A 23,130-nucleotide genomic window follows, 5' to 3' on the forward strand; every position below is an offset into this window, starting at 1 on the left:
AGCAACCACTAAACTAGCTTTAGTCTTTATTTAATGACTTGGTCTATATATTTCATATAAATGAACCAATACATATTTGCAAGCATAATGTTTTTAAGGTTCATTTGTTTATAACATTCTACTCTATAGGTAGATATTAATCTATTGTTATAATATGTGCATTTTATTTATCCATCATTCAATGACATGTATTTGAATTGCACCAACTATTTTGAATAGTGCTGCTAAGAATGTTTGTGTTCAAGTTCTCATCTAGGGATATGTTTTCATTTCTCTATTTTATTATTTAAGAATAATACCTTTGCCCAGTAAACAATTTATTTCTTCCAAGAGAAGCAGAAACTTTTTCAACATCATAGCATAATTAACATTCTCATCAATAGCATGTAAGGGATTTAGTTTCTCCATGTTATTACCATTATATCTATCTCTTTTATTACAGCTGTTTCTTCTGGTGAAGTGATATCTCATTGGGATATTGATTTTATTTCTCTGCTGTCTAATAATAGTGAGCCTGCTGGCTATTCCATCTGCCTATTGACTATATTTTACTTAGATAGTTTTTATTCAGATATTTCACCCATTTTAAAATTGAGTTACTTGTATTTTATAATAGAGTTTTAAGAGTTCTTTCATAATACAAATATAAGTCTCTTATCTAATATATGAAAATATAAACACTTTCATTGTTTATATTGTATTTTTGAAGAACAAAACTTCTTTATTTTGATTATGTCCACTTTGTCTTTTTTCTATTATTTTTAAATATTGACTTATTTATGTTTAGTTTTTGGGTCACACCCGGCAGCGCTCAGGGGTTACTCCTGGCTCTAGGCTCAGAAATCGCTCCTGGCACACTCGGGGGACCATATGGGAAGCCGGGATTCGAACCACCGTCCTTCTGCATGAAAGGCAAATGCCTTACCTCCATGCTATCTCTCCAGCCCCCTTACTTATTTATTTTTATTATCATTTATGTAACACTATTACCATACTGCCAACTTTTATTATTTTGATATATACATTACTGCATCTCAAAGTGTCCAAACCCTTCACCAATGACTTTACATTACTTCTAGTCCTCCTCTTCATATCTATTCCCCTCTCCATCCCTTCCCCCCTCTGATTGGTAATCTAAGTTTTATAATCCCAGGATAAGGTGCTGTCATTGTTCAATGATGTCTATTAACCTCATTTTATTTTTATATCTTATAGATTAGCAAAATCATATAGTATTTCCCTTCTCCATTTTGACTTATTTTGATGAACATGTTATCTCTCCTGCCCCTTGGCAGGTTTTTAGAATAACTTAACAAGCAAAACATAGTCCTTTCTGACTGGAATTTTTGTTGAAAAGAAGCAGAAAGAGCAGAAATAGTTATTTTGTTCTTGACCTTTGCAGGAAAGCTTTTTGTTATTTTACCATACTGTAGGATATTATGCATGTTATGTAGCATAAAGTATGATGTTATGTAGCATGATATGCATAATATCTTACTTTGTGGTAAAATGAAAATTGGTGCTATTCCAAACTTGAATAATAATATCATGAATGTTTATCAAATGTTTTTCCTGTGTCTTTTGAAGTTATGCAGATTTCTCCTTTATTTTGTTGATATAATTTATATGCTCTCAGCTTTGTTATTAAGAGACATGTTTTCAAAATGAAAAGAAAGTAATTTAGACAAATCAAATCTTATCATTCAAAAAATATACATATATATAAATATACTTTATCTTTCGGTCACACCTGGCAGCACTCAGGGATTATTACTGGCTCTATGCTCAGAAATCGCTCCTGGCAGGCTCAAGGGACCATATGGGATGCTGGGATTTGAACCACCATACTTCTGCATGCAAGGCAATGCCATGCCTCCATGCTATCTCTCTGGCCCCCATTCAAAAATATTTTAAGACAACATTTCAGAGAGTTTTTGTTTAATATTTGTACTTTGTAGTTTTAGCTAAGAGAAGCTATGTACTTTTCTTAGTAACATTCTTGATTTCTAAATACTAATATTCTTGATCTGTATAGTTGCCTACTTTGAAAGATAGGATGTCTTTAATAACTCTTATTTTCATTCAGCATTTGCGACCAGCTCTTCTTAAAATAAAGGAAATGTGTTATCAATTAAGTTTCATGGCACTCTGTAGTATTGAAAGAGGACATACCTACACCTTGCAAGAATTTAAGGTTGCACAAGTTGTACGTCTAGAAGAGGTAGGGTATTTTTATTTCAAGTTGCAATTTCCTTTAAGTCTTAAGATGTTTTTCTTATTAATACTATTTTACTACCACTAACTATATATATTCTTCGATGTGTAGATCATAGAAAGTCTATCAGAATTTCGAAACATAGCTAAAGAAGTGGTTCGGAATGCATGTCGAGTTGCTCTGCGTGCTGAAGGATTTGTTCCAGATGACTGTGCATATGATCCTAGTGAAGGTATGAAAGAGATAGAATTTGAATATATCAGAGTGACAACTTTATGTAAGTTGAACTTTTCTTTTGTTTTGTTTTTTGTTTGTTTTGTTTTTGTTTTGTTTTTTTGGGGGCCACACCCGGCGGTGCTCAGGGGTTACTCCTGGCTGTCTGCTCAGAAATAGCTCCTGGCAGGCACGGGGAACCATCTGGGACACCGGGATTCGAACCAACTACCTTTGGTCCTGGATTAGTTGCTTGCAAGGCAAACGCCGCTGTGCTATCTCTCCGGGCCCAAGTTGAACTTTTCATCCTACTTCTCAAGTTTTAATTAGGATCCTGCTTTCCAATTTTGCTAAACCTTAATAGGTATATTACTTAATATGTATATTTTGGAGGTGGAGAGAGAACAATAAATGCTGCATTTACTTGTTTCTGTCTGGAATGTTTAAACTGGTTTTTGATTTTTGGGTCACACCCGGCAGCGCTCAGGGGTTCCTTCCTCCTGGCTCTATGCTCAGAAATCACTCCTGGCGGGCAGGCTCGGGGGATTATATGGGATGCCGGGATGTGAACCACCAACCTTCTGCATGAAAGGCAAACGCCTTACCTCCATGATAACTCTCCGGCAGCAGGACTGTTTAAATTGGTTACAGAACCTTTATTTACCAAATAGGATGCAATACCTAGCCATTAAGCATTTTGTAGTGCTAAAGGTTATGTCAATTCTAATCTAGTCTAGGCAATAGGTGAGGATCTACATGGGTGTCAGGGTTCGTTTCAGATGGTATGGACTCACGAATGATTGTAATGCAGATGGAAAGAGAGGGTAACTCTGTCCTTGGGAAGGAGGTATCATTGGAAACCTAGATCAAATCATATTAAAGACAGCATAAGAAAAATGTTTGCAGTATTTTGTGAAGTTGATTTCTTTGATGTGAAGTTCTTTTGGATAGCTGATATTTTCTCTAGAATTTGAAATATCACATAAACCAAAGCATTATTTTGTTTTTCTTAAAAATAAATTTCATGTCACAAGAGTTGTTATTGTTGTATGCTCTACTGTTCTTAGATTTTTATACAGTATCAGACGGTTTTGAGTTGGCTTCTTATGGAGACACTGAAAAAATGACTTACACAGAGCAGGCCAGCAAAAGGCATCACTGCATACGGCTAACATGGTAAATACTATTTCTTTTAAGAAAAATGAGAGCATCCCTTCTCTAGTCTCATTAGAAATTAAAACTTTCATCACAGATTCATGAATGATATTGAGGCATTGTCTCAAATACAGGCATGGGATGGGAAGGGGGAGCATTGGGGGTGGGAATATTGCACTGGTGAAGGGGGTTGTTCTGTTTGTGACTGTAACCCAACTATAATCATGTTTGTAATCATGGTGCTTAAATAAAAAATTTAAACTATAAAAAATATGATATTGAGGCATTTGGGGGATATGATAACCTGAAATTAGAGGCTTGTTCCAAAAACCCAAACAATAGCTGGGCATGGCAAATTAATAGAAAGAGGAGGTCATACTTGCTCTCTGTGCCATTGTTTTTTTCTAGCTCTGTCTGGGACATGGGATAGCTTTTTTACTCTGATAAGGAGAAGTAAATCACACAGAGACATAGGGTCTCCCACTAAACCTAAAAGATTCACTTACCTTTTTTAGCTTTAAATAACTACAGGCAACTTTATATTGCCTCATAAAGTTTTGTGTTCTTCCTAAAATGGGTTGTACAACTGGAAAACTGGAACCTTGTCAGGGGTCAATATGTCATTAACATTAGTCCTACCACCTATTTACCCAAATTTAAATCTTGACATTGACTATTTCATAGTTTGCATTCTCATCATTTTAAATAGTTCTTTTGTTGTTTTTTTTTTGGGGGGGGTGCACATCAGGTGACACTCAGGGGTTACTCCTGGCTATGTGCTCAGAAATCACTCCTTGCTTGAGGGACCATATGAGTCTCCAGGAAATCAAACCTTGGTCTGTCCTATGTCAGCACATGCAAGGGAAATTCCCTACTACTTGTGCCACCACTCAGGCCCCTTAAATATTTTTCATATGGTTGACATAGTTGATTGTAATACATTTGTTTACAAATAAGTGTAAGCAAAGTTATTGAAAAAGAAAAGAAAGAATAAAAAGAAAGGGAAAAAAGTTAAATGAAGAAAGAAAAAATAAAAAGTAGCAAGCACATTTGTGAAACTTATTGCATCTCCACTGAAGTCATCAATACAATGCCAGAATGTTTAGAAAGCTCTTTGTGTTAGATGTTTATTTTGTTAAATTGGTGTGGTTCTATAGGAATGACAGTATCAAACAAAGAGAGTTGTCAAGAGATTCACAACACTATTACTGATACTACAAATTTTAGGAGCATGTACTCAGCTGCCAGGACTCCTGGAATAAGGAAGATATATGGGGCAGGATGCCCACACTAGCTCCAAAAAGCTCTGGTAATATCAGCCCCTAAAATGGCATACCTGAAGTTAAGTCAGATTGGTTTTCCTGAAGGGAATTATAGAGGGTCAGTGATGAGGCAGGGCCATCAAAAAAAAAAAAGTGATTGTGGGTGATGGAGGCAGCAGGTGTAGCTTGGCCCGACCTTTTCTCTTACGATGGCCAACTTTCTGCTGCATGAGCCAGTATATCCATGATCTTACTCAGCTCAGTTTACATCTCATTCAAGAAAAGAGTCCCTCATTTTTTAATGATGAGGAATCCAAACTCTGAAATTCCTTTATAGAAAAATTATTTTTGGAAATATAATCTCCAAACAGTTGAAAATTTGGTTACTACTTTCTGTGTTCACTAACATAGTCCAGCTTTTACAGTTGTCTTAACTATGCTTAACTGCAGTAGTTTATGTATGTGATCATATTATAACAAAGTTTGTTTTTCAATACTAGTCACTAAAACAGTCCCAAAGGCCACCATTGTCATAGATCTGCATAAACTATAGGATTCTTGGGTTTCACTTAAGGTGAATAAAATGTTTATCTAAATGCTTGGCTGACTCATTTTGTTTCCTAAGCACACAAAGGAAGATAAAATCTGTATCTTCAGTTTAGTAGTTTCTGTCAAGCAACATTTATTTAATAGCTATTATATAACCCATGTACATTAGAGTAGAAGATATTTGTGTTATACATTTACTGATATGTATAAAACATCTTAAGAACATTTTTGATCATTTTGGTTAAGTGAACTGGATGCTTTTTCTGAAATACAACCATATTGCTTATTAAATAGTTTGTTTAATCATTAGAACAATAATCTATATTGATACTGTATATTATATCTGCTTTAAAATGAAGAATGCCTAAGAATGACTCTTCTGAAAATAGAATAACATTGTAATATACATGTACATTTAAGGAAAATTATATTAAAAATTTAACTTTTTATTGTCAGCTTCAAAGTTATATAGTAAAGACAAAAAATTGAAGTTATATTGTTTTGTTCTTTTCTAGCTTTATTCGCCTATGTGACTATTTAATTGAGAATACACTGCATTTTCTCACAGTGAATTCGCTTAGCTTTCTTTTGAATTATCTTTCTGAGAAGTTAAGACGAACACCTTCAGCAGATATCATTCAGAAATGGATTACTGAAGACAAACCTGAAGTCACTGATAAAAAGGTCTATTCAGATAAAAAAAATTTAAATTCACTAGTTAGCATTTATTGAACAATATATGCCCTAGAAGTTTTGCTATCTACTGTGTAACAGAAATAAGAAAACTCTTTAGGGGAATTTTCAGTATAACCAGTTCCTGTCATATATATATACATATATATGTCATATATATACAAATTATATATATACAGATATATATTTATATATATATACAAATATATACAAATTAATAGAATAAAAATTATCATACCGTCTACTCAATTCCCCAGAAGCTTATATTTCATGATTATTTGACATGAATTGCCAAAGGGGGGAAAATGAAAAGCAGGTAAGATGGTATAAATTTTAAAAAATAGCAATGGTTTTGAGGTGATATATAGCAAATCATAAAAAAGCAAACCTTTGTGCTTGGATTGGATCACTGTTTGGTAAATTGCCAAACAGTTATTTGGGATGTTTACCATAAAGCAAGATAAATTTGTCCATTCTAACATAGCTGAGAAAGAAAACATATTGTCTTGTATCCACATTAACCAATGATCTAGATAATAATCTCATGATACATAGTAAAATATGTTCACTTTATTTTATAAAGGTTTCTACACTCATACCTCAACTTTCTCCCCAAGAAACCAAATTTAAAATGCAGTTTCAGGGCCTGTTACTCTCTAGACCATAATTTACCTTCTCATCAACAATTGAAATTTGGTAGCAAACACATCCTTTTCTTTTTCTTTTTCTTTTTTTTTTTTTTGTTTGTTTGTTTCTGTTGGGGGCCACATATGGCTCTGCTCAGCAATTACTCCTATCTCAGGGCTCACTCCTGGTGGGCTGGAAGACAATAGGGGTAGCAGAGATCAAATCCAGATTGGCCAAGTGTAAGGTCTCCTTACTCACCATACTCATTCTCATCGTTTTCTCTGCTACCTTATTTTTAATTACTTCTTTAAAAATTCTATGTTTTAAAAGACACTTCAAATTTTAATTACTTTTATTATTTATTATAATAATTTCTTTATTCAAGCACCATGAGTACAAATGTTTGTAGTTGGGTTTCAGTCATAAAAATATACTGCAGTTCACCAGTGTAACCTTCCTGACACCAATGCCCCCCATTTCCCTGCTCCTCCACTCCCTGCCTGTCTTTGAGACAAGCATTCTATTTCTCTCACCCACTACCATTGTCAAGATAGTTAAAAAGTATTATATGCTAAGTGCAGAAAATTTCAAAAAAATTTTAATATATAGAAAAAATACCGCATCCTTTGGTTCCCCAAAATTACTTTTAGGGGACAAGATGTTGTTTCATATTTATTCTTCTTGCTTTTTACCTGCTTTATTCCACTAGTAGTGTATTATGAAGAATCTCTTGTTTCATTATGTACTTTTTGTTGTTGTTGTTGTTGTTGCTTTTTGGGCCACACCCTATGATGCTCAGGAGTTCTACTCCTCACTATGCACTCAGAAATCACTTTCTCACTACTATAAATAAGACTTCTGAGAATGTTACATTTTTTCATACATCTTAGACTTTTCTTCTTAGAAGAAATTTGGGGTGGGAGTGAAGTGGGAATGGAAGAGAGATTGATGAGCTAGGTCACTTGTTTTGGTTGGGGGAAGCCTGGATTCAGTCTGTGTTACCACAAAGTCTCCGAAGCACCTCCAAGGGTTATTCCAAATTGCAGAGGCAGTACGGCTCAAAGCAACAACAAAAAGAACTGGTTCCCTTCACTTGTTAAGTATTTTTTGTCCCAGTGTAAACTTTTCAGAAGTTTTTTTTTTTTTTTTGCTGTCTATAACTTTCCTATTGTTATTTGATAATGAGTATATATCTACATCACCATGCTATTGGAAGACATTTTCAAAAGAAAGACACAGATACATGCAATCTGTATCAGTTGATGGATGTAAAATAATATATCACAACTCTTAAGCATCTTAAAGGAATTTGAAGTCCTATCGCAGGATAAGAGTGCACCTCTGGTGATGAAAAAGAACTGAATTTGAGTTGTAGTTTTTCATTCAATAATCAATGTGTCCCAGATCCTGTTTTCTCTTTGATGTAATAATTATTCTTGTTTAATATGGTTGGTTTTAATTACATAATTACTCAGCCTTTCCTGAAACAATAAATACTTAATAAAAGTTATTGAAAAACTATTCTTTGGGCTGGGCGGTGGCGCTGGAGGTAAGGTGCCTGCCTTACCTGCGCTAGCCTAGGAGACGGACCGCGGTTCGATCCCCCGGCGTCCCATATGGTCCCCCAAGCCAGGAGCGACTTCTGAGCGCATAGCCAGGAGTAACCCCTGAGCGTTACCGGGTGTGGCCCAAAAAAAAAACAAAAAAGAAAAAAAAGAAAAACTATTCTTTGCCATTTCCGACCTAAGAATATTTTAACTATCAAGTATTGTTTCATTAGTATATTGTTCTCTGGAATATATCAATTATATTTAAATTTAAATATTATGTCTATTGTGCTGTTATGCTAATATATTGGTCCTTTCATCTTATTAATAGAACTTTTTACAAGATGAAAAGTGTTACATATAACTTAATTTATATACATTGAATATGTAAACATTATAAATATATATGGATATTATTAAATACACTGCTATGTAATTTTAATATTTGCCCTATTTTTACATTTCTATTGGCAATATTCTTTGAAAGGCAGACCAACATTATAAAATTGTGTAAGTTTATGTTTCTTTCTTTCTAAAATACAGGTATTTTATTTAAAAATGAATCCACTCTTTATAACACTAAAAATGCATTCATTTCAGGGGGGTCCTATAATAGAAAAACAAGAAGAAGATGACTCTCTCATCCCTATGTTTACCACAGAACTAATGTTGACAGTCACGTCACTATACTTTGAGCCTTGTCTGGAAGACTTTTTGGTATGTGTTTTTTTTTTTAATAAATAAATTCTGGGGCTGGCAAGGTGGCGCTAGAGATAAGATGTCTGCCTTGCAAGCACTAGCCAAGGAAGGACGGCGGTTCGATCCCCCAGCGTCCCATATGGTCCCCCCAAGCTAGGGGCAATCTCTGAGTGCTTAGCCAGGAGTAACCCCTGAGCATCAAACGGGTGTGGCCCGAAAAACCAAAATAATAATAATAATAATAATAATAATAATAATAAATAAATTATTTAATTATGTCACCATGAGATACATAATTACAAAGTTGTTCTTGAGTTTCAGTCATACAATATCCAACATTCTTCACCAGTGCACATTTCCTGCCACCAATGTTCCCAGTTTCCCTCCTGCCCTCCCCCAGCACTCTCCTCTGCCTGCCTCTGTGGCTGACATTTCCCCTCCCACTCCCTCTCTCTCTCTCTCTCTCTCTTTCTCTCTCTCTCTCTCTCTCTCTCTCTCTCTCTCTCTCTTCCCTTTTTCCCTTTTTCTCTCTTCCTTTTTTCCTTTTAGTTATGTGTTTTTTCATCTAATTTCCATATGTAAACAGTATTTTGAAAATGAAGTGATTGATACTGTCAAATGATTGTCAGGATTGATTTTTATCACATTCCCCAAATGATCATAAGAAAAAGTGAAAATGTTATTCACTCTTCTGTAAATATCATTTTCTAAATTTTTAAAAATATGTCTATATAGTTTAGAAAGTTAAAATAGTGGTACAATTTTACATAATCAATATGCAAAATTACTGTACCACACCATCACCAAAGTGCCCACAACCATCTACCACCAGTTCTTTATCATCCTAGTCTGGACTATTTTTTGTTTTTTCCCCCTCCACTACTTTGTAATTGATCTTGTATTCCAAGGCCAAGGGTTTGTCATTATTCAGTACTATCTATTCTTTTGTTTTGTGTCTCTGCATTTCATAAATTATTGAGATCATCTGGCATTCCATTCTGGTTTATTTCAACTCAAATCCTCCAGTTTCATTCCCCTGGCAGAAATCTACTATTTTTCTTTAGGGAGGGTCTTTGGGCCACACCCAGTAACACTGAGAGGTTATTCCTGGCTCTGCACACAGAAATCACCCCTGGCAGGCTCGAGACCATGTGGGATGCTGGGAATCGAATCCAGGTTCATCCCAAGTCAGTGGTGTGCAAGGCAAACAAACACCCTACCCCTGTGCTATCACTCCAGTCCCCCTTGATTTTCTATTTTCTTACAGCTGCATGTTTTTCTACTGTGTATATATACCACAACATCTCTATGTATTCATCCATTTATTATTTGATATATATGCCTTATTTCAATATACTAAATTATTATATTAAGTGCTGCAATAAATATTTTTTGAATTAATATTTTAGTGCTCAGAGTTTTAGCCCAAAAAGTAGAATTACAGGGTCATGTAGGAGGTTTACATTTATTTTTTAGGTACATTTTTATATTTTAAGTCTCAAAAAACTGAGGTGGAAAGCCAATGGAGCCCTTTTTGACTCAGAAATGCTATTTTAACCCCCAGGCCAATCCATCCCAGGAAAAGTAATGCTGCTCTACTTCTCTCTGCAGCCACAAATTTTTTCTAGTCAATGAGCCCCCTCACAACACCCAAAAAAACCCAAAACACTGCAAAGGACTCAATGGTAAAGCAAAACAGAATCCCACCACATTCAGTTAATGAAGATAGTAATTATAAAGACCCAACTAGTATCAGCCCCATATGTAACCTCTCTGATAAGGACTTTAGAGAGAAAATGTCCAGGATGTTCAAGTAACTCAAAGAAATCATGGACCAGACAGCCAATAAGACTCACAAGGATCTCAGAGTAGAAATGAAAAAAACTTTAAGCAGATATGAAAGAACCAAAAAGCTTGGTAGAAGAAATGAAAAAGCTGGAAGGCTTCACCAGCAGAATAACAGTTGCTGAGAAAAGAATCAGAGAGCTCAAAGATAAGTTTTAGAGAACATCAGAAGATGAAGATGTAAAGGAGTATTAAAAAAAATAACTGAAGACACTAAAGCTACTTAAAACAAATAGATGACAATAGAACTTTGGAACATATTCAACAGAAACAATAATAATCAATAATCAAAGCCATCATTGCTGAGAAGATTCCAGAGCTGGAGTGCATACACCCATATGCCCAAAGAGTACCAACTAAAGGAGACTCGAATAAAACCCCCCAAGGCACATCCTAGTCACAGTGATGAAAACCATAGATAGGAGTAGAATAATAAAGCAGCAAAATTAAAAAAGGAAAATATATACCAAGGAGCATCTTTTTATTTTATTTTATTTTTGTTTTGACCAAAGTGGATTACAAATCTTTATCAGTGTTGTCCTCCCTCCACCCCTGTTCCCAGCATGCATTCCATATTCCCCTCCTCTGACCCCCAGGCTGCTAGTATAAGTGGTCCCCTCTGTGTCTAGCTTGTTGTAGATTGGATTTCGATTCTGTTGTCATTGGCTTTGGATTTGGTGTTTAAGTATGATTACTTTTTATTTCTACTCAATGTTCATACACCTGTTTGGTCTTGGTACCCTCAATTATTTCCCCCTCAATTTGTGAGGCAGAACATGATGGTTTAAGTTATGTGGTTCTGTTTGAAGGAAAGAAAAAAGAAAGTGAAAAAAAGGGGGGGTAAAAATCAAACAAGAAAGAAATGGGAGGATTCCTTCTAGAGGCTATAAACATCAGTTTAAGAGAAGAAAGGGAAAAAGAAAGAAAAAACATAAAAACCTTACAAAAAATCAAACAAAAGAATGTGAAAAGCACCACAGCAATAAAGACAACAACCAAGCAATAACCACAATCCTAAAATAAAAACAAAACAAAGCACACAAAAAGAAGAAAAAAACAACAACAATAACAAAAAATTAATTTGTGATTTTTTTGCATAGGCACAGTAAATATTGGGGGGATTAGAAAGGGAATTAGAAAGAAATAACAAAATAAAGGGAATTCCCTTGGCCTAAGAGATAAAGGGTTTCTCTGCCCTTGAAGCATACTGTCATGGGAATAACTATAGGCTCCATACATGCTCTTTTTCTCTTCCCTACGTCCTTTTGTACTGTCTGGAAACTTTCTGTTCAGTCCTGGATGATAAAATCAGCCTCTATAACTAGAGATTTCGGTACTTGCACAGGTCACAGATGGAGACTAGAGTGAAGTGTTTCTTTACGTTTCTAAAAGTTCTGTTCCAACACTGTAATTTTAATCAGCCTTGGTTTTTGCACTGATCCTGGTTTGAAGCCTAGGATAGAGTCTTTCATTATGTTTCCAGAAGTTCTGCCAAGGAGCATCTTTTAAGATTTACAGCAGATTTGTCACAAGCAACCAATCTGTTCCATTGACAGTGGTGGAATACAGTAGAAAAACTCAACAAAATGAATACATTGCTAAGAATAATTTCCCCAGGTAGACTCTGATTTAGACTGAGGTAAAAATATAACTGCATGATATAAAATAAAACAGCTCAGGAACTTAACAGTTTCAAAACCAACTTTAAAAGAAGAACTGAAGGGACTACTTTAAGACAAGACAAACACACAAACACACCAAACTTCTACGAAAAGGTAGCACAAATTCTATTACAATAATCTCTATTTCAATAGATAAATACACCAAACAAGAATCATAGAATGGAAAAACGAATCAGAAAATCGAGTTCAACATACTGGTATGTGCACAAGACACATCAGTCAAAGAAAATACAAACTTGAAGTCAAAGGTCGTAAGACAATCTTTCAAGCAAACACACCCTTAAAAAGAGTAGAGTGGCTCTATCAGACAACATAGACTTCAGGCTCAAAGGGTTATGAGACAGAGAGGGTAATTTCTTTCTTTTTTTTTTAGAGAGGTTAATTTCTTAATAATCAAGGGATATATACATCAGGATGAAATCACACTCCTAAACATATATGCACCCAATGTGGGATAAGAAAATACTGAGAAAAAAAAACTCCTAATAGACTTGAAGAATACATTAATAACAACACAATATTAGTTGGAGACTTCAACACCTCTCAGTCACCTCTTGATAAATAATAAAAAGCTAAAACTCAGCAAGGATATTCTGGCTTTGAAGGAAGAAATGAAAGCGAGGAACTTAATATATACTAATAGACCACATAATGAACCACAATAAATACCACATGTGGGCTACAAAACATACCTTAAAAAAGGATAGGGGCCAGAACGATTGCACAATGGTAGGGCATTTGCTTTGCATGCAGCTGATTCAGGACGGGCCTGTGTTCAATACCCGGCATCCCATATGTTCCCCCAAGCCAGGAGCTATTTCTGAGTATATAGCCAGGAGTAACCCTTGAGCATCACTGAGTGTGGCCCAAGAACAAAAAAAAAAAAAAATCAAAAGGATAGAAATTGTATTTGTTATATTCTCAATCCCTAATGCACTGAAAATAGAAATTAGTTACAAACAGAAATGAGGAAACTTTAACACCTGGAAATTAAACAGCTAACTATTGAACAACCAGTGGGTTAGATAATAAATCAGAAGATTCCAGGAGACAAATGTGATTGAAGACATGGATTATCAAAATTTGTGAGACATCGTAAAAGCAATATTAATAGGAAAATTTATAGCATTGCAATCATTTATCAGGAAGTAAGAAAGGGCCTGCATAAATAAAGTAATTGCACAATTTAAGAAATTGGAAAATGACCAACCAAAAGTGCTGAAAGCATGCAGGCAGGAAATAATAACACTTAGAGCAGAAATTAATTAACTGGAAAGACAATAAACAATCCAAAAATCAATGAAAGCAAGAGTTGGTTCATTGAAAAAAAATAAACAAAACCAATACAACATTAGCAAGACTCACAAAGAGGGAGAACCCTAGTAAACAGAATCAGAAATGAAAGATTTTGTCACACAAGTACTACAGAAATTCAAAGGGTAATCAGAGATAACTTTGAGAATTTTTATTTCACAAAGCAAGAGAATCTAAAGTAAATGGATAAATTCTTGGACTCCTGTGGCCTCTCAAGGTTAAACCAAGATGATGTGGAATGCTTGAACAGGCATATCACTATCAAAGACATTGAAATGGTAATCAAAAGGCTTCTCAGAACAAAATGCCAGACCCAGATGGTTTCACTAATGAGTTTTTTCAAATATTTATAGAGGAGAGCGTTACTTACCTCGACCCTTAGCTTGTCGAGGACAGTAATGAACCCCACTGCCTGCTCTGCCCATTTTCCTCCCTCTGCTCAGGAACACCAACATACCCATCATGCGTGAGTGCATCTCCATCCACGTTGGCCAAGCTGGTGTCCAGATTGGCAATGCCTGCTGGAAGCTCTACTGCCTGAAACACGGCATCCAGCCTGATGGTCAGACGCCCAGTGACAAGACCATGGGGGAGGAGACGACTCCTTCAACACCTTCTTTAGTGAAACGAGCGCTGGCAAACATGTGCCCAGAGCTGTGTTTGTAGACCTGGAACCCACAGTCATTGATGAAGTTCGCACCGGCACCTACCGCCAGCTCTTCCACCCTGAGAAGCTCATCACAGGCAAGCTCATCACTGCCAATGACTATGCCTGTGGGCACTACACTATTGGCAAGGAGAGCATTGACCTCGTCTTGGACCGAATTTGGAAATTGGCTGACCAGTGCACAGGTCTTCAGGGCTTCTTGATGTTCCACAGCTTTGGTGGGGAAACCGGTTCTGGGTTCACTTCCCTGCTGATGGAACGTCTCTCTGTCGATTATGGCAAGAAGTCCAAGCTTGAGTTCTCATATACCCAACCCCCAGGTTTCCACTGCTGTGGTCGAGCCCTACAACTCCATTCCCACCACCCACACCACTCTGGAGCACTCTGATTGTGCCTTTATGGTGGACAAAGAGCCCATCTATGACATGTGTCGTAGAAACTTTGATATTGAGCGCCCAACCTACACTAACCTGAACCACCTTATTAGCCAGATTGTGTCCTCCATCACCGCTTCTCTCCGTTTTGATGGGGCCCTGAATATTGATCTGACAGAATTCCAGACCAACCTGGTGTCCTACCCCCGAATTCATTTCCCTCTGGCCACATATGCCTCTGTCATTTCTGCTGAGAAAACCTACCATGAACAGCTTTCTGTTGCAGAGTTCACCAATGCATGCTTTGAGCCAGCCAACCATATGGTGAAGTGCGACCCTCACCATGGTAAATACATGGCTTGTTGCCTGTTAGACAGTGGTGATGTGTCCCCAAAGATGTCAATGCTGCCATTGCCACCATCAAGACCAAGCGCAGCATCCAGTTTGTGGACTGGTGTCCCATTGGATTCAAAGTTGGTATTAATCACCAGCCTCCCACTGTGGTTCCTGGTGGGAACCTGGAACCACAGTACAGCAAGCTGTGTGCATGCTGAGCAATACCACAGCCATTGCTGAGATCTGGGCTCGCTTGGATCACAAGTTTAATCTGATGTATGCCAAGCATGCCTTTGTTCACTGGTATGTGGGTGAGGGCATTGAGGAGGGAGAGTTCTCTGAGGCCTATGAGGAAATGGCTGCCCTTGAGAAGGATTATGAAGAGGTTGGTGTGGATTCTGCTAAAGGAGAGGGGAGGAAGAAGGGGAAGAATACTAAAACTTTCAGCCCTGAATCATGTCTTCCTTAAAACATCCAGCTCTAGATGACCGTAAAGCTTTATTAGATCCTATTTTTAAATGTGAATCATGTCTTGACTTTATTTTCATCATGCCTCAATAAATGCTTTTAAATGTCTGAAAAAAAACCCTAAATATTTATATAGGCCCTACTGCCAGTATTTTTCAGGCTCTTCCAGGAAAGTGAAAAACAGAAATACTTCCAGTTTCAATAAAGCTAACATCATCCTGATACCAAAAAAAGACATAGTCCCTACAAATAAAGAAAATTAGAGGCTGATATCCTTAAAAAACACAAATGCAAAGATTCTCAACAAAATACTATCAAATAGAATCAAACAATTAGTCAAAAGATCATACACCATAATCAAGTAGGATTCATTCCAGAAATGCAAGGATGGTTTAATATACTGAAGTCAATGAACATAATATACCATATCAATACAAGAAATTAAGAAAAATCATATCATAATATCAACAGATGAAGAGAATACATCAGTTGACAAGGTTCAGCACCTATTCTTTTTTTTTTTGGAGGGGGAGTCACACCGGCAGTGCTCAGGGGTGTGCCTGAGCTCTATGCTCCTGGCTCTATGCTCAGAAATCGCCCCTGGCAGGCACAGGGGACCATTTGGGATGCTGGGAGGGATTCGAATCACCGTCCTTTTGCATGAAAGGCAAACGCCTTATCTCCATGCTCTCTCTCCAGCCCCATCAGCACCTATTCTTGATTAAAAAAAAAAAAACTCTCAATAAGATGGAAATTGAAAGAACTTTCCTCAATATAGTCAAAGCCATTTAACAAAAGCCACGACAAACATTATACTCAGTGGGAAAAACTAAAAGCCATTCATCTAATATCTTATTAAATATTAATACTAATATCTAATTAGCACAAGAGATTGTCCACTCTTGCCACTTCTATTCAATATAGTATGTGAAGTATGGGCCATAAAAATTAGGCAAGTAAAAGATATCAAGGGCATCCAGACAGGAAAGAAAGAAGTCTAGTTTTCACTATTTACAGATGTCATAATACTATATTTAGAAAATTCTAAAGACTACAAAAATCTTTTAGAAACAATAGATTTGTATAGTAAAGTGACAGGCTACAAATTAATATACAAAAATATCTGTCTTTTCTATATACAAATACTGAAAAAAAGATATTTTAAAAATCCTATTCACAATTGTGCCTCAGAAAGTCAAATACTTTGGAAGTCAACTTAACTAAAGAGACAAAGAAAACTGCAAAAACTACACTGATTCAAGAAATAAAAAGAAATGGAAACACACCTCCTGAGCATGGATTGAGAGGATTAACACCATTACAATGACAATACTTCTCAAAGCATTGGACATATTTAATGAAATCCCAATAAAGAAACCCAAGAAATTATTTTAAAGAAATAGATCAAACATTCCTGAAATTTATAAGAAACAGTAAACCTCCGTGAAAAGTTAAAGCAATCCTTGGGGAAAAAAACATGGGAGGAATCACTTTCCCCAACTTTAAACTGTACTATAAATCAATATTTCTTTTTTATAACTGAAACCCAACTACAAACATGTTTATAATAATGGTGCTTACCATCCTGACTGCAATGTAGGATATGTAGATTTCAGGATCTTTAATACAGAAGCATAATGCCAGCAACAGAGACTGTGTGAAAAATAAAAGTGTATTGGTACTACAGACAATGACTTGGATTGGACAAACTAGTTTGCCTGGAGCCTAGAGTTGATCTTATGCCAGGAAACTTCAGGGGTAGGGTCTCCTTGTATTTAGGTCAAGGCTTTTCTTTTCCATGTCCCTCATATTTTGGTGGGCCTATGCAAACAATAATTGCCGCTCTAACACCGTTTTTACTGTACTCTTTTGACTCTAATCCTTAAGAAAAACAACCCACTTAAACTTTTGAGGTTAAACTAATATGCATGTGCATGGAAATGTAAAATAGTACTTTGCCTTCAATGTTTAAGGAGTTACATAAGTTTTATGGCTTTAGAGTGCTTTGTGTGCTGCTAAGAAATATTATGTATTACAATCTGGGGACTTGAGGGACAAAGTAATTGCTACATGGGTTCTGTCTTATTTTTCTTAATGTCCTTTGGCTGAAAGTTCAAAGTTAAGATATCAGCAATGGGACTACTGAGAATTCTGTTTATGAGTGATTGTCCTTGTTCTCTTTCTTTTCATCTTTGTTCTCATAATTAAAAATAAAAAATTAAAAAAAGACCACACCCAGCAGTAAAAAAAATAATGGTGCTTAAATAAAGAATTATAAAAATTAAAATAAACTATTGGAGCAATAATAAATAAACAAATAAAAACAGCATGATACTGAAATAAAAACAGACTTTAATATCAGTGGAATAGATTTGAATATACTGAGACTGACCCTCCGATATATAATTAATCTTTGATAAAAGGCAAAAAATATGAAGTGGAGCAAGAAAATCTTCTTGAACAAATGGTATTGGGAAAACTTGTAAACTACATGCAAAAAAGTGAACTCACACCTCTCTTTAATGCCATGCACAAAAGTCAAATCAAGATGTATTAAAGATCTTGGGGCTGGAGAGATAAAATGGAGGTAAGGCGTTTGCCTTACATGCAGAAGGTTGGTGGTTCAAATCCCGGCATCCCATATGGTCCCCCGAGACTGCCAGAAGCGATTTCTGAGCATAGAGCCAGGAGTAACCCCTGAGTTTTACCGGGTGTGACCCAAAAACAAAATAAAAATATATTAAAGATCTTTATCAGACCTGAAACTATAGAGGAAAAAGTAAGCAAAACACTCAATGACATTGAAACTAAATCTTCAAGGATGAAACACTACTGACAAAGCAAGTGGAAGAAAATAAATAAACAAGCAGTCATAGATTAATCTAAGAAGATTCTGCACCTTAAAGGAAATGGTAACTAGGATACAAAGATTGCCAAAGGAGATTCCAAATGGGTGTGAGCATATTACTTTATCTCCTTTAAGCATCTCATTTTTGTTCAGCGTGATCATTTCCATCAATGTGTCATAGTGGTCCCTTCTCTGTCTATTGTAGCAAGCATTCTTCTGAAGACTGGTCCTCCTAGCCCTTATCTTTATTACTTTGGGTATTATTACTATACTATATATTTTATTTTATATACCACATGAATTAAATCATTCTCTCTTTATATGTATATGGGTATATATATATATATTCCCTCTCCCTCTGACTCACTTCACTCAGCATAATACTCTCCATAGTTTCTATATATAAGAAAATTTTATGACTTCATTTTCAACAACTGCATAGTAATCCACAAAACTATAATAGTATAGTTTCTTTATCTATTGATCTATTCTCAGACACTTGGGTTGTTTCCTGATTTTGGCTATTGTGAATAGTGCTGCAATGAACATAGGAGTAAAGAGGGATTTTTCTGTATTGTGTTTTTGGACCCCTAGCATGTATTTCCAGAAATGCTATTGCTAGTTCATATGGGAATCAATTTTTAGTTTTTATGAAGAATATATACTCATATATATATATATTGTTTTTTTCAAAATAATATTCCCAGTGAATGAAATTCAGCAGTGAATGAGTTCCTTTCTCCCTGCATCCGCACCAGCACTGGTGGTTCTTTTTATTGTGTGCCAATCTCTTCCACTATAGCATGTTTGAAGGAAAACCCATGATACGTCTTTAAACATTCAAATTTAATTAATGTGAAAATTTTTATTTGTAAATCTTTTATTTGGGAACACTGATTTGTAGGCTGACACTGGAACTCAGCCTTACATACAAATTGTTTATGGTGTCAATGTCATGTTTCTCCACATGGTATTTGTGCTATCACCTTAGCAGCCAAAACTACCAGGCCCCTACATAATCTTAGCAAAGAAGATTCTCTTATGTTATACAATTGAAAGATTTCTCATCATCATCTTCGAGTTCAAGATGTATCTCTTCCTAGTTTTATTTCTCATTATTTTATTTTTATTTTATTTGTTTATTTATTTATTTTGCTTTTGGGGCCAGAACCAGCAACACTCAGGGGTTACTCCTGGCTATGTGCTCAAAAATTGCTCCTGTCTTGGGGGACCATATGGATTGCCATGGATCAAAATGTGGTCCATTATTGATTAACCGTGTGCAAGGCAAATGCCCTACTCCTTTTCTTTTTTTTCTAAATGCCCTACTCCTTGCTCCCCCACTCTGGCCCCTTACTGTATCTTGTATAAATTTAAAATTATAAATTAATTCATGCTTATTGACAATAACTTAAGAACAAATTAAATGAGAATGGTTATTAAAATAATCTGTAATTTTATGTGCCAGATACATAAAACCACTGACATTTCTATGTGTTTTTGAGTCTTATTTTAGTATTTAGTGAAGTACTAGCATACATTACTTGCAATGAGATTTTATATAAAGTTTTTTGTCTTGGATGATACTATATATCAGTTTTATACTACTTTTCTCTTTTCTTTTCTTTGCTTAGCATAAGTGTTAGTAATAATATGTTAGTAAAAATATTACTAACTCATGTTAGTAATGGTATTTGGAGATACAATTTTCAAATGGAGGTTGCATGTTTCTCTATTGCATAACTATCCCATAACTTAACCATAATCCTGTTTTGAACACTCAGGTATCTCTTAATGATTTTCATATGCTACAATGAATATACTTGCCCATGAACATTTTCTAATTTTCCCTTAGACTATATTAATCTTCTTAAAATATGTCCATTTAAACTTCCCTAGTTTTCTTAGATATAATTGATATTTAGTCATGATTCTTCTGTTTCATTGTTTCTTTTATATTGCAGCACTGTCTATTTTTCTTGTTTTTAAGTTTCTCTTTCTAATAGAAGATATATTTCCTAAAATTAGGGACTGTTGTCTTTCAATTTGTCATATACTCAGAATCAACACCATTATTGAAGATACGAATGAATTATTCTTACCATTTACACTAATATGATTTTATTCACTATTGTGTTTATGCTTTTCTCTCTAACAGGATGGTGTCTCAAGTGCAATTAATCAGTTTCAAAGCACAGTGCTATCAGTTCCTAATCTTGTGCCTGACACATATTTTGATGCTTTCACCAGCCCTTATATTAACAACAAACTTGAAGAAAAAACATGTGGAACTGGTCCAAGCTTATTATCAATATTCGATGATGATAGGAATTTTCACACAATTATCCTTCAAATAAAGGTATGTTTGTTTTTACCAAACTATTTTTATAATATTCTTTATCATTTTGGGGAACTCACACCTGGCAGTGCTCAGGGTTTATGTAGCTCTGCACTCAGGAATTATTCCTGATGGTGCTTGGTGGAGAGAAACCATATGGTATTCTGGGGATTGAACTTACGTTGGCTGGCCACATGCAAAACAAATGCTGTACTAATCGTCTGGCTCCAATATTCTTTATCTTTAAGTAAGTTATTGGAATATTTTTACATTAAATTTAGTTCTATCTGTGGTATATAGAAAAATAAAACTTGAGGGGCCGGTGAGGTGGCTCTAGAGGTAAGGTGTCTGCCTTGCAAGTGCTAGCCAAGGAAGGACCGCGGTTCCATCCCCCAGTGTCCCATATGGTCCCCCCCAAGCCAGGGGCAATTTCTGAGAATTTAGCCAGGATTAGTCCCTGAGCATCAAACGGGTGTGGCCCAAAAAAACCAAAAAGAAAAAAAAAAGAAAAAAAAGAAAAAGAAAACTTGAATTGAGTAAGACAAATCTTTACCCTTTGAGTGCAAAACTTAGAGTACCAAATCTTAGGGAAGGGCAGAGGGAAGAAGGAGAAGTACTAACCACATTGACAACTATCATGACAATGACAGTGAGGGAGAGTGGCAGAATACCTGTATGAGAGACTGGCAGTGGGTTGGGGTGGGGGAGTGAAACAGGGAGACACTAGTGATGGGAAGATCACAGTGGTGAAGGGTGGTAAACATTCTATGACTGAAACCCCAGTATGAAATTTTTTACAAACATGGTAATTAAATTTTAAGATTGTTATATAAGCCATAAGTTTTCAGCTTCAATATATAATTGACAAAATTGTGAGATATTTAAAATATATAACACTAGGACTTAATATAGCTATACATTGTTAAAGAATTATCCTCATTGAGTTTACTAACACAACCACATCCTCACATATTATGACCTCTTCATTTTGGCAAGTGGATTATACACTGTATAAAATGTTAAATATATAGATATATATTAGTGTTATCAAATGGGGGACACCATATTACACCTTATCTTCTTAAAATTGAAAAGTTTTGAGGAGGTTGAGGGAAGAGATCACACCCTGTGGTACTCAGAAGCACCTAATACTGGTTCTGTGCTTCAGAATTGCTTCTGGTGGTATTGGGGGACTATGTGAAGTGCCAAGAAACAAACCTGAGCCTCCTGTACGCAAAGCATACACTCAACCCATTGAGATATCTCTTTAGCCTGAGGATATGCTTTTTTATTAAAAGACTCCATTCACTTCTCCTAATCTAAAAGAAGGGATCTTCTCTTATTATATATCTCTTAAGTCCAAGCAATCTGTTGTCACAGAGACACTTTTGTTTGCTTATTTGTTTAATTATAGTGAATACTGTTATGCTTAGGTGAAAAAAATAACTGTTTTTAACATTTAGGAAACTATACGTGCAGCATTCGAATCTGCCCAATTATACTCAGCTTCATTTGAAAGATTCCAGATATTTTTCAAGGAAAATGAGAGTCTCGATTTACAAGCTCTTAAAGTTCAAGAACCTGGTAAGTTTTACATATCCTTTACTAATATTTTATAGAGATATTAAGGTTTCATGTCTTCTAAGTTTTTTGCTGGATGACAGAAATTGTAGCGTGAAAAAACTGACTTGACAAAAAGCAATAGTTTTATTTTCCTGGGTTATTTTCTGTAAAAATATAAAGTCACTTTTTTCCTTTAGGATTACTCTGTATTATTGTTTTTGATAAGTATAGTATGTACAAGCACTATACAGCCAATCTATTGGAAGGAGATGAAGGTTAACATGTAGTTAAATAAATAATTTTTACAAAGATCTTGCTAATTCAAGTTAGTCTTCATGAACTTTAATCAGATGCATATGAATGACCACATTTTTAGATATTAAATAAGTCATTTAATTAGATTCACTAAAATGGGGATTATTTTATAAAGTGTATTTTCAACAAAGTAAATTAATGTACATAGCCAATGAAGAATCTTTCCATATGATTATGAAATCATATGTATAATATATACAATCAAGTATACAATATATTTTCTTTTCTTTTTTTTTTCTTTGGCTTTTGGGTCACACCCGGCGGTGCTCAGGGGTTACTCCTGGCTGCTCAGAAATAGCTCCTGGCAGGCACAGGGGACCATATGGGACACCGGGATTCGAACCAACCACCTTAGGTTCTGAATCGGCTGTTTGCAAGGCAAACACCGCTGTGCTATCTCTCCAGGCCCACAATATATTT

General features: G+C 35.6%; 1 protein-coding gene and 1 pseudogene across 1 annotated transcript in view; both read left to right on the forward strand.

The window, feature by feature from the left end:
* The window catches only part of DNAH6 (dynein axonemal heavy chain 6), a 234,817-nt gene that overhangs the window by 27,570 nt on the left and 184,117 nt on the right, over positions 1 to 23,130 (forward strand). Inside the window, exons 6-12 of the mRNA XM_049784607.1 lie at positions 2,087 to 2,221; positions 2,327 to 2,447; positions 3,496 to 3,604; positions 5,910 to 6,078; positions 8,862 to 8,978; positions 20,653 to 20,853; positions 22,296 to 22,416. Of these exons, the coding sequence (XP_049640564.1) occupies positions 2,087 to 2,221; positions 2,327 to 2,447; positions 3,496 to 3,604; positions 5,910 to 6,078; positions 8,862 to 8,978; positions 20,653 to 20,853; positions 22,296 to 22,416 (973 nt within the window). The remainder of the gene's footprint in view (positions 1 to 2,086; positions 2,222 to 2,326; positions 2,448 to 3,495; positions 3,605 to 5,909; positions 6,079 to 8,861; positions 8,979 to 20,652; positions 20,854 to 22,295; positions 22,417 to 23,130) is intronic.
* Positions 14,178 to 15,644, forward strand: LOC126024494 (tubulin alpha-1B chain-like; annotated as a pseudogene).

This window comes from Suncus etruscus, chromosome 12, assembly GCF_024139225.1.
Source record: "Suncus etruscus isolate mSunEtr1 chromosome 12, mSunEtr1.pri.cur, whole genome shotgun sequence".
Taxonomy (NCBI): Eukaryota; Metazoa; Chordata; class Mammalia; order Eulipotyphla; family Soricidae; genus Suncus; species Suncus etruscus.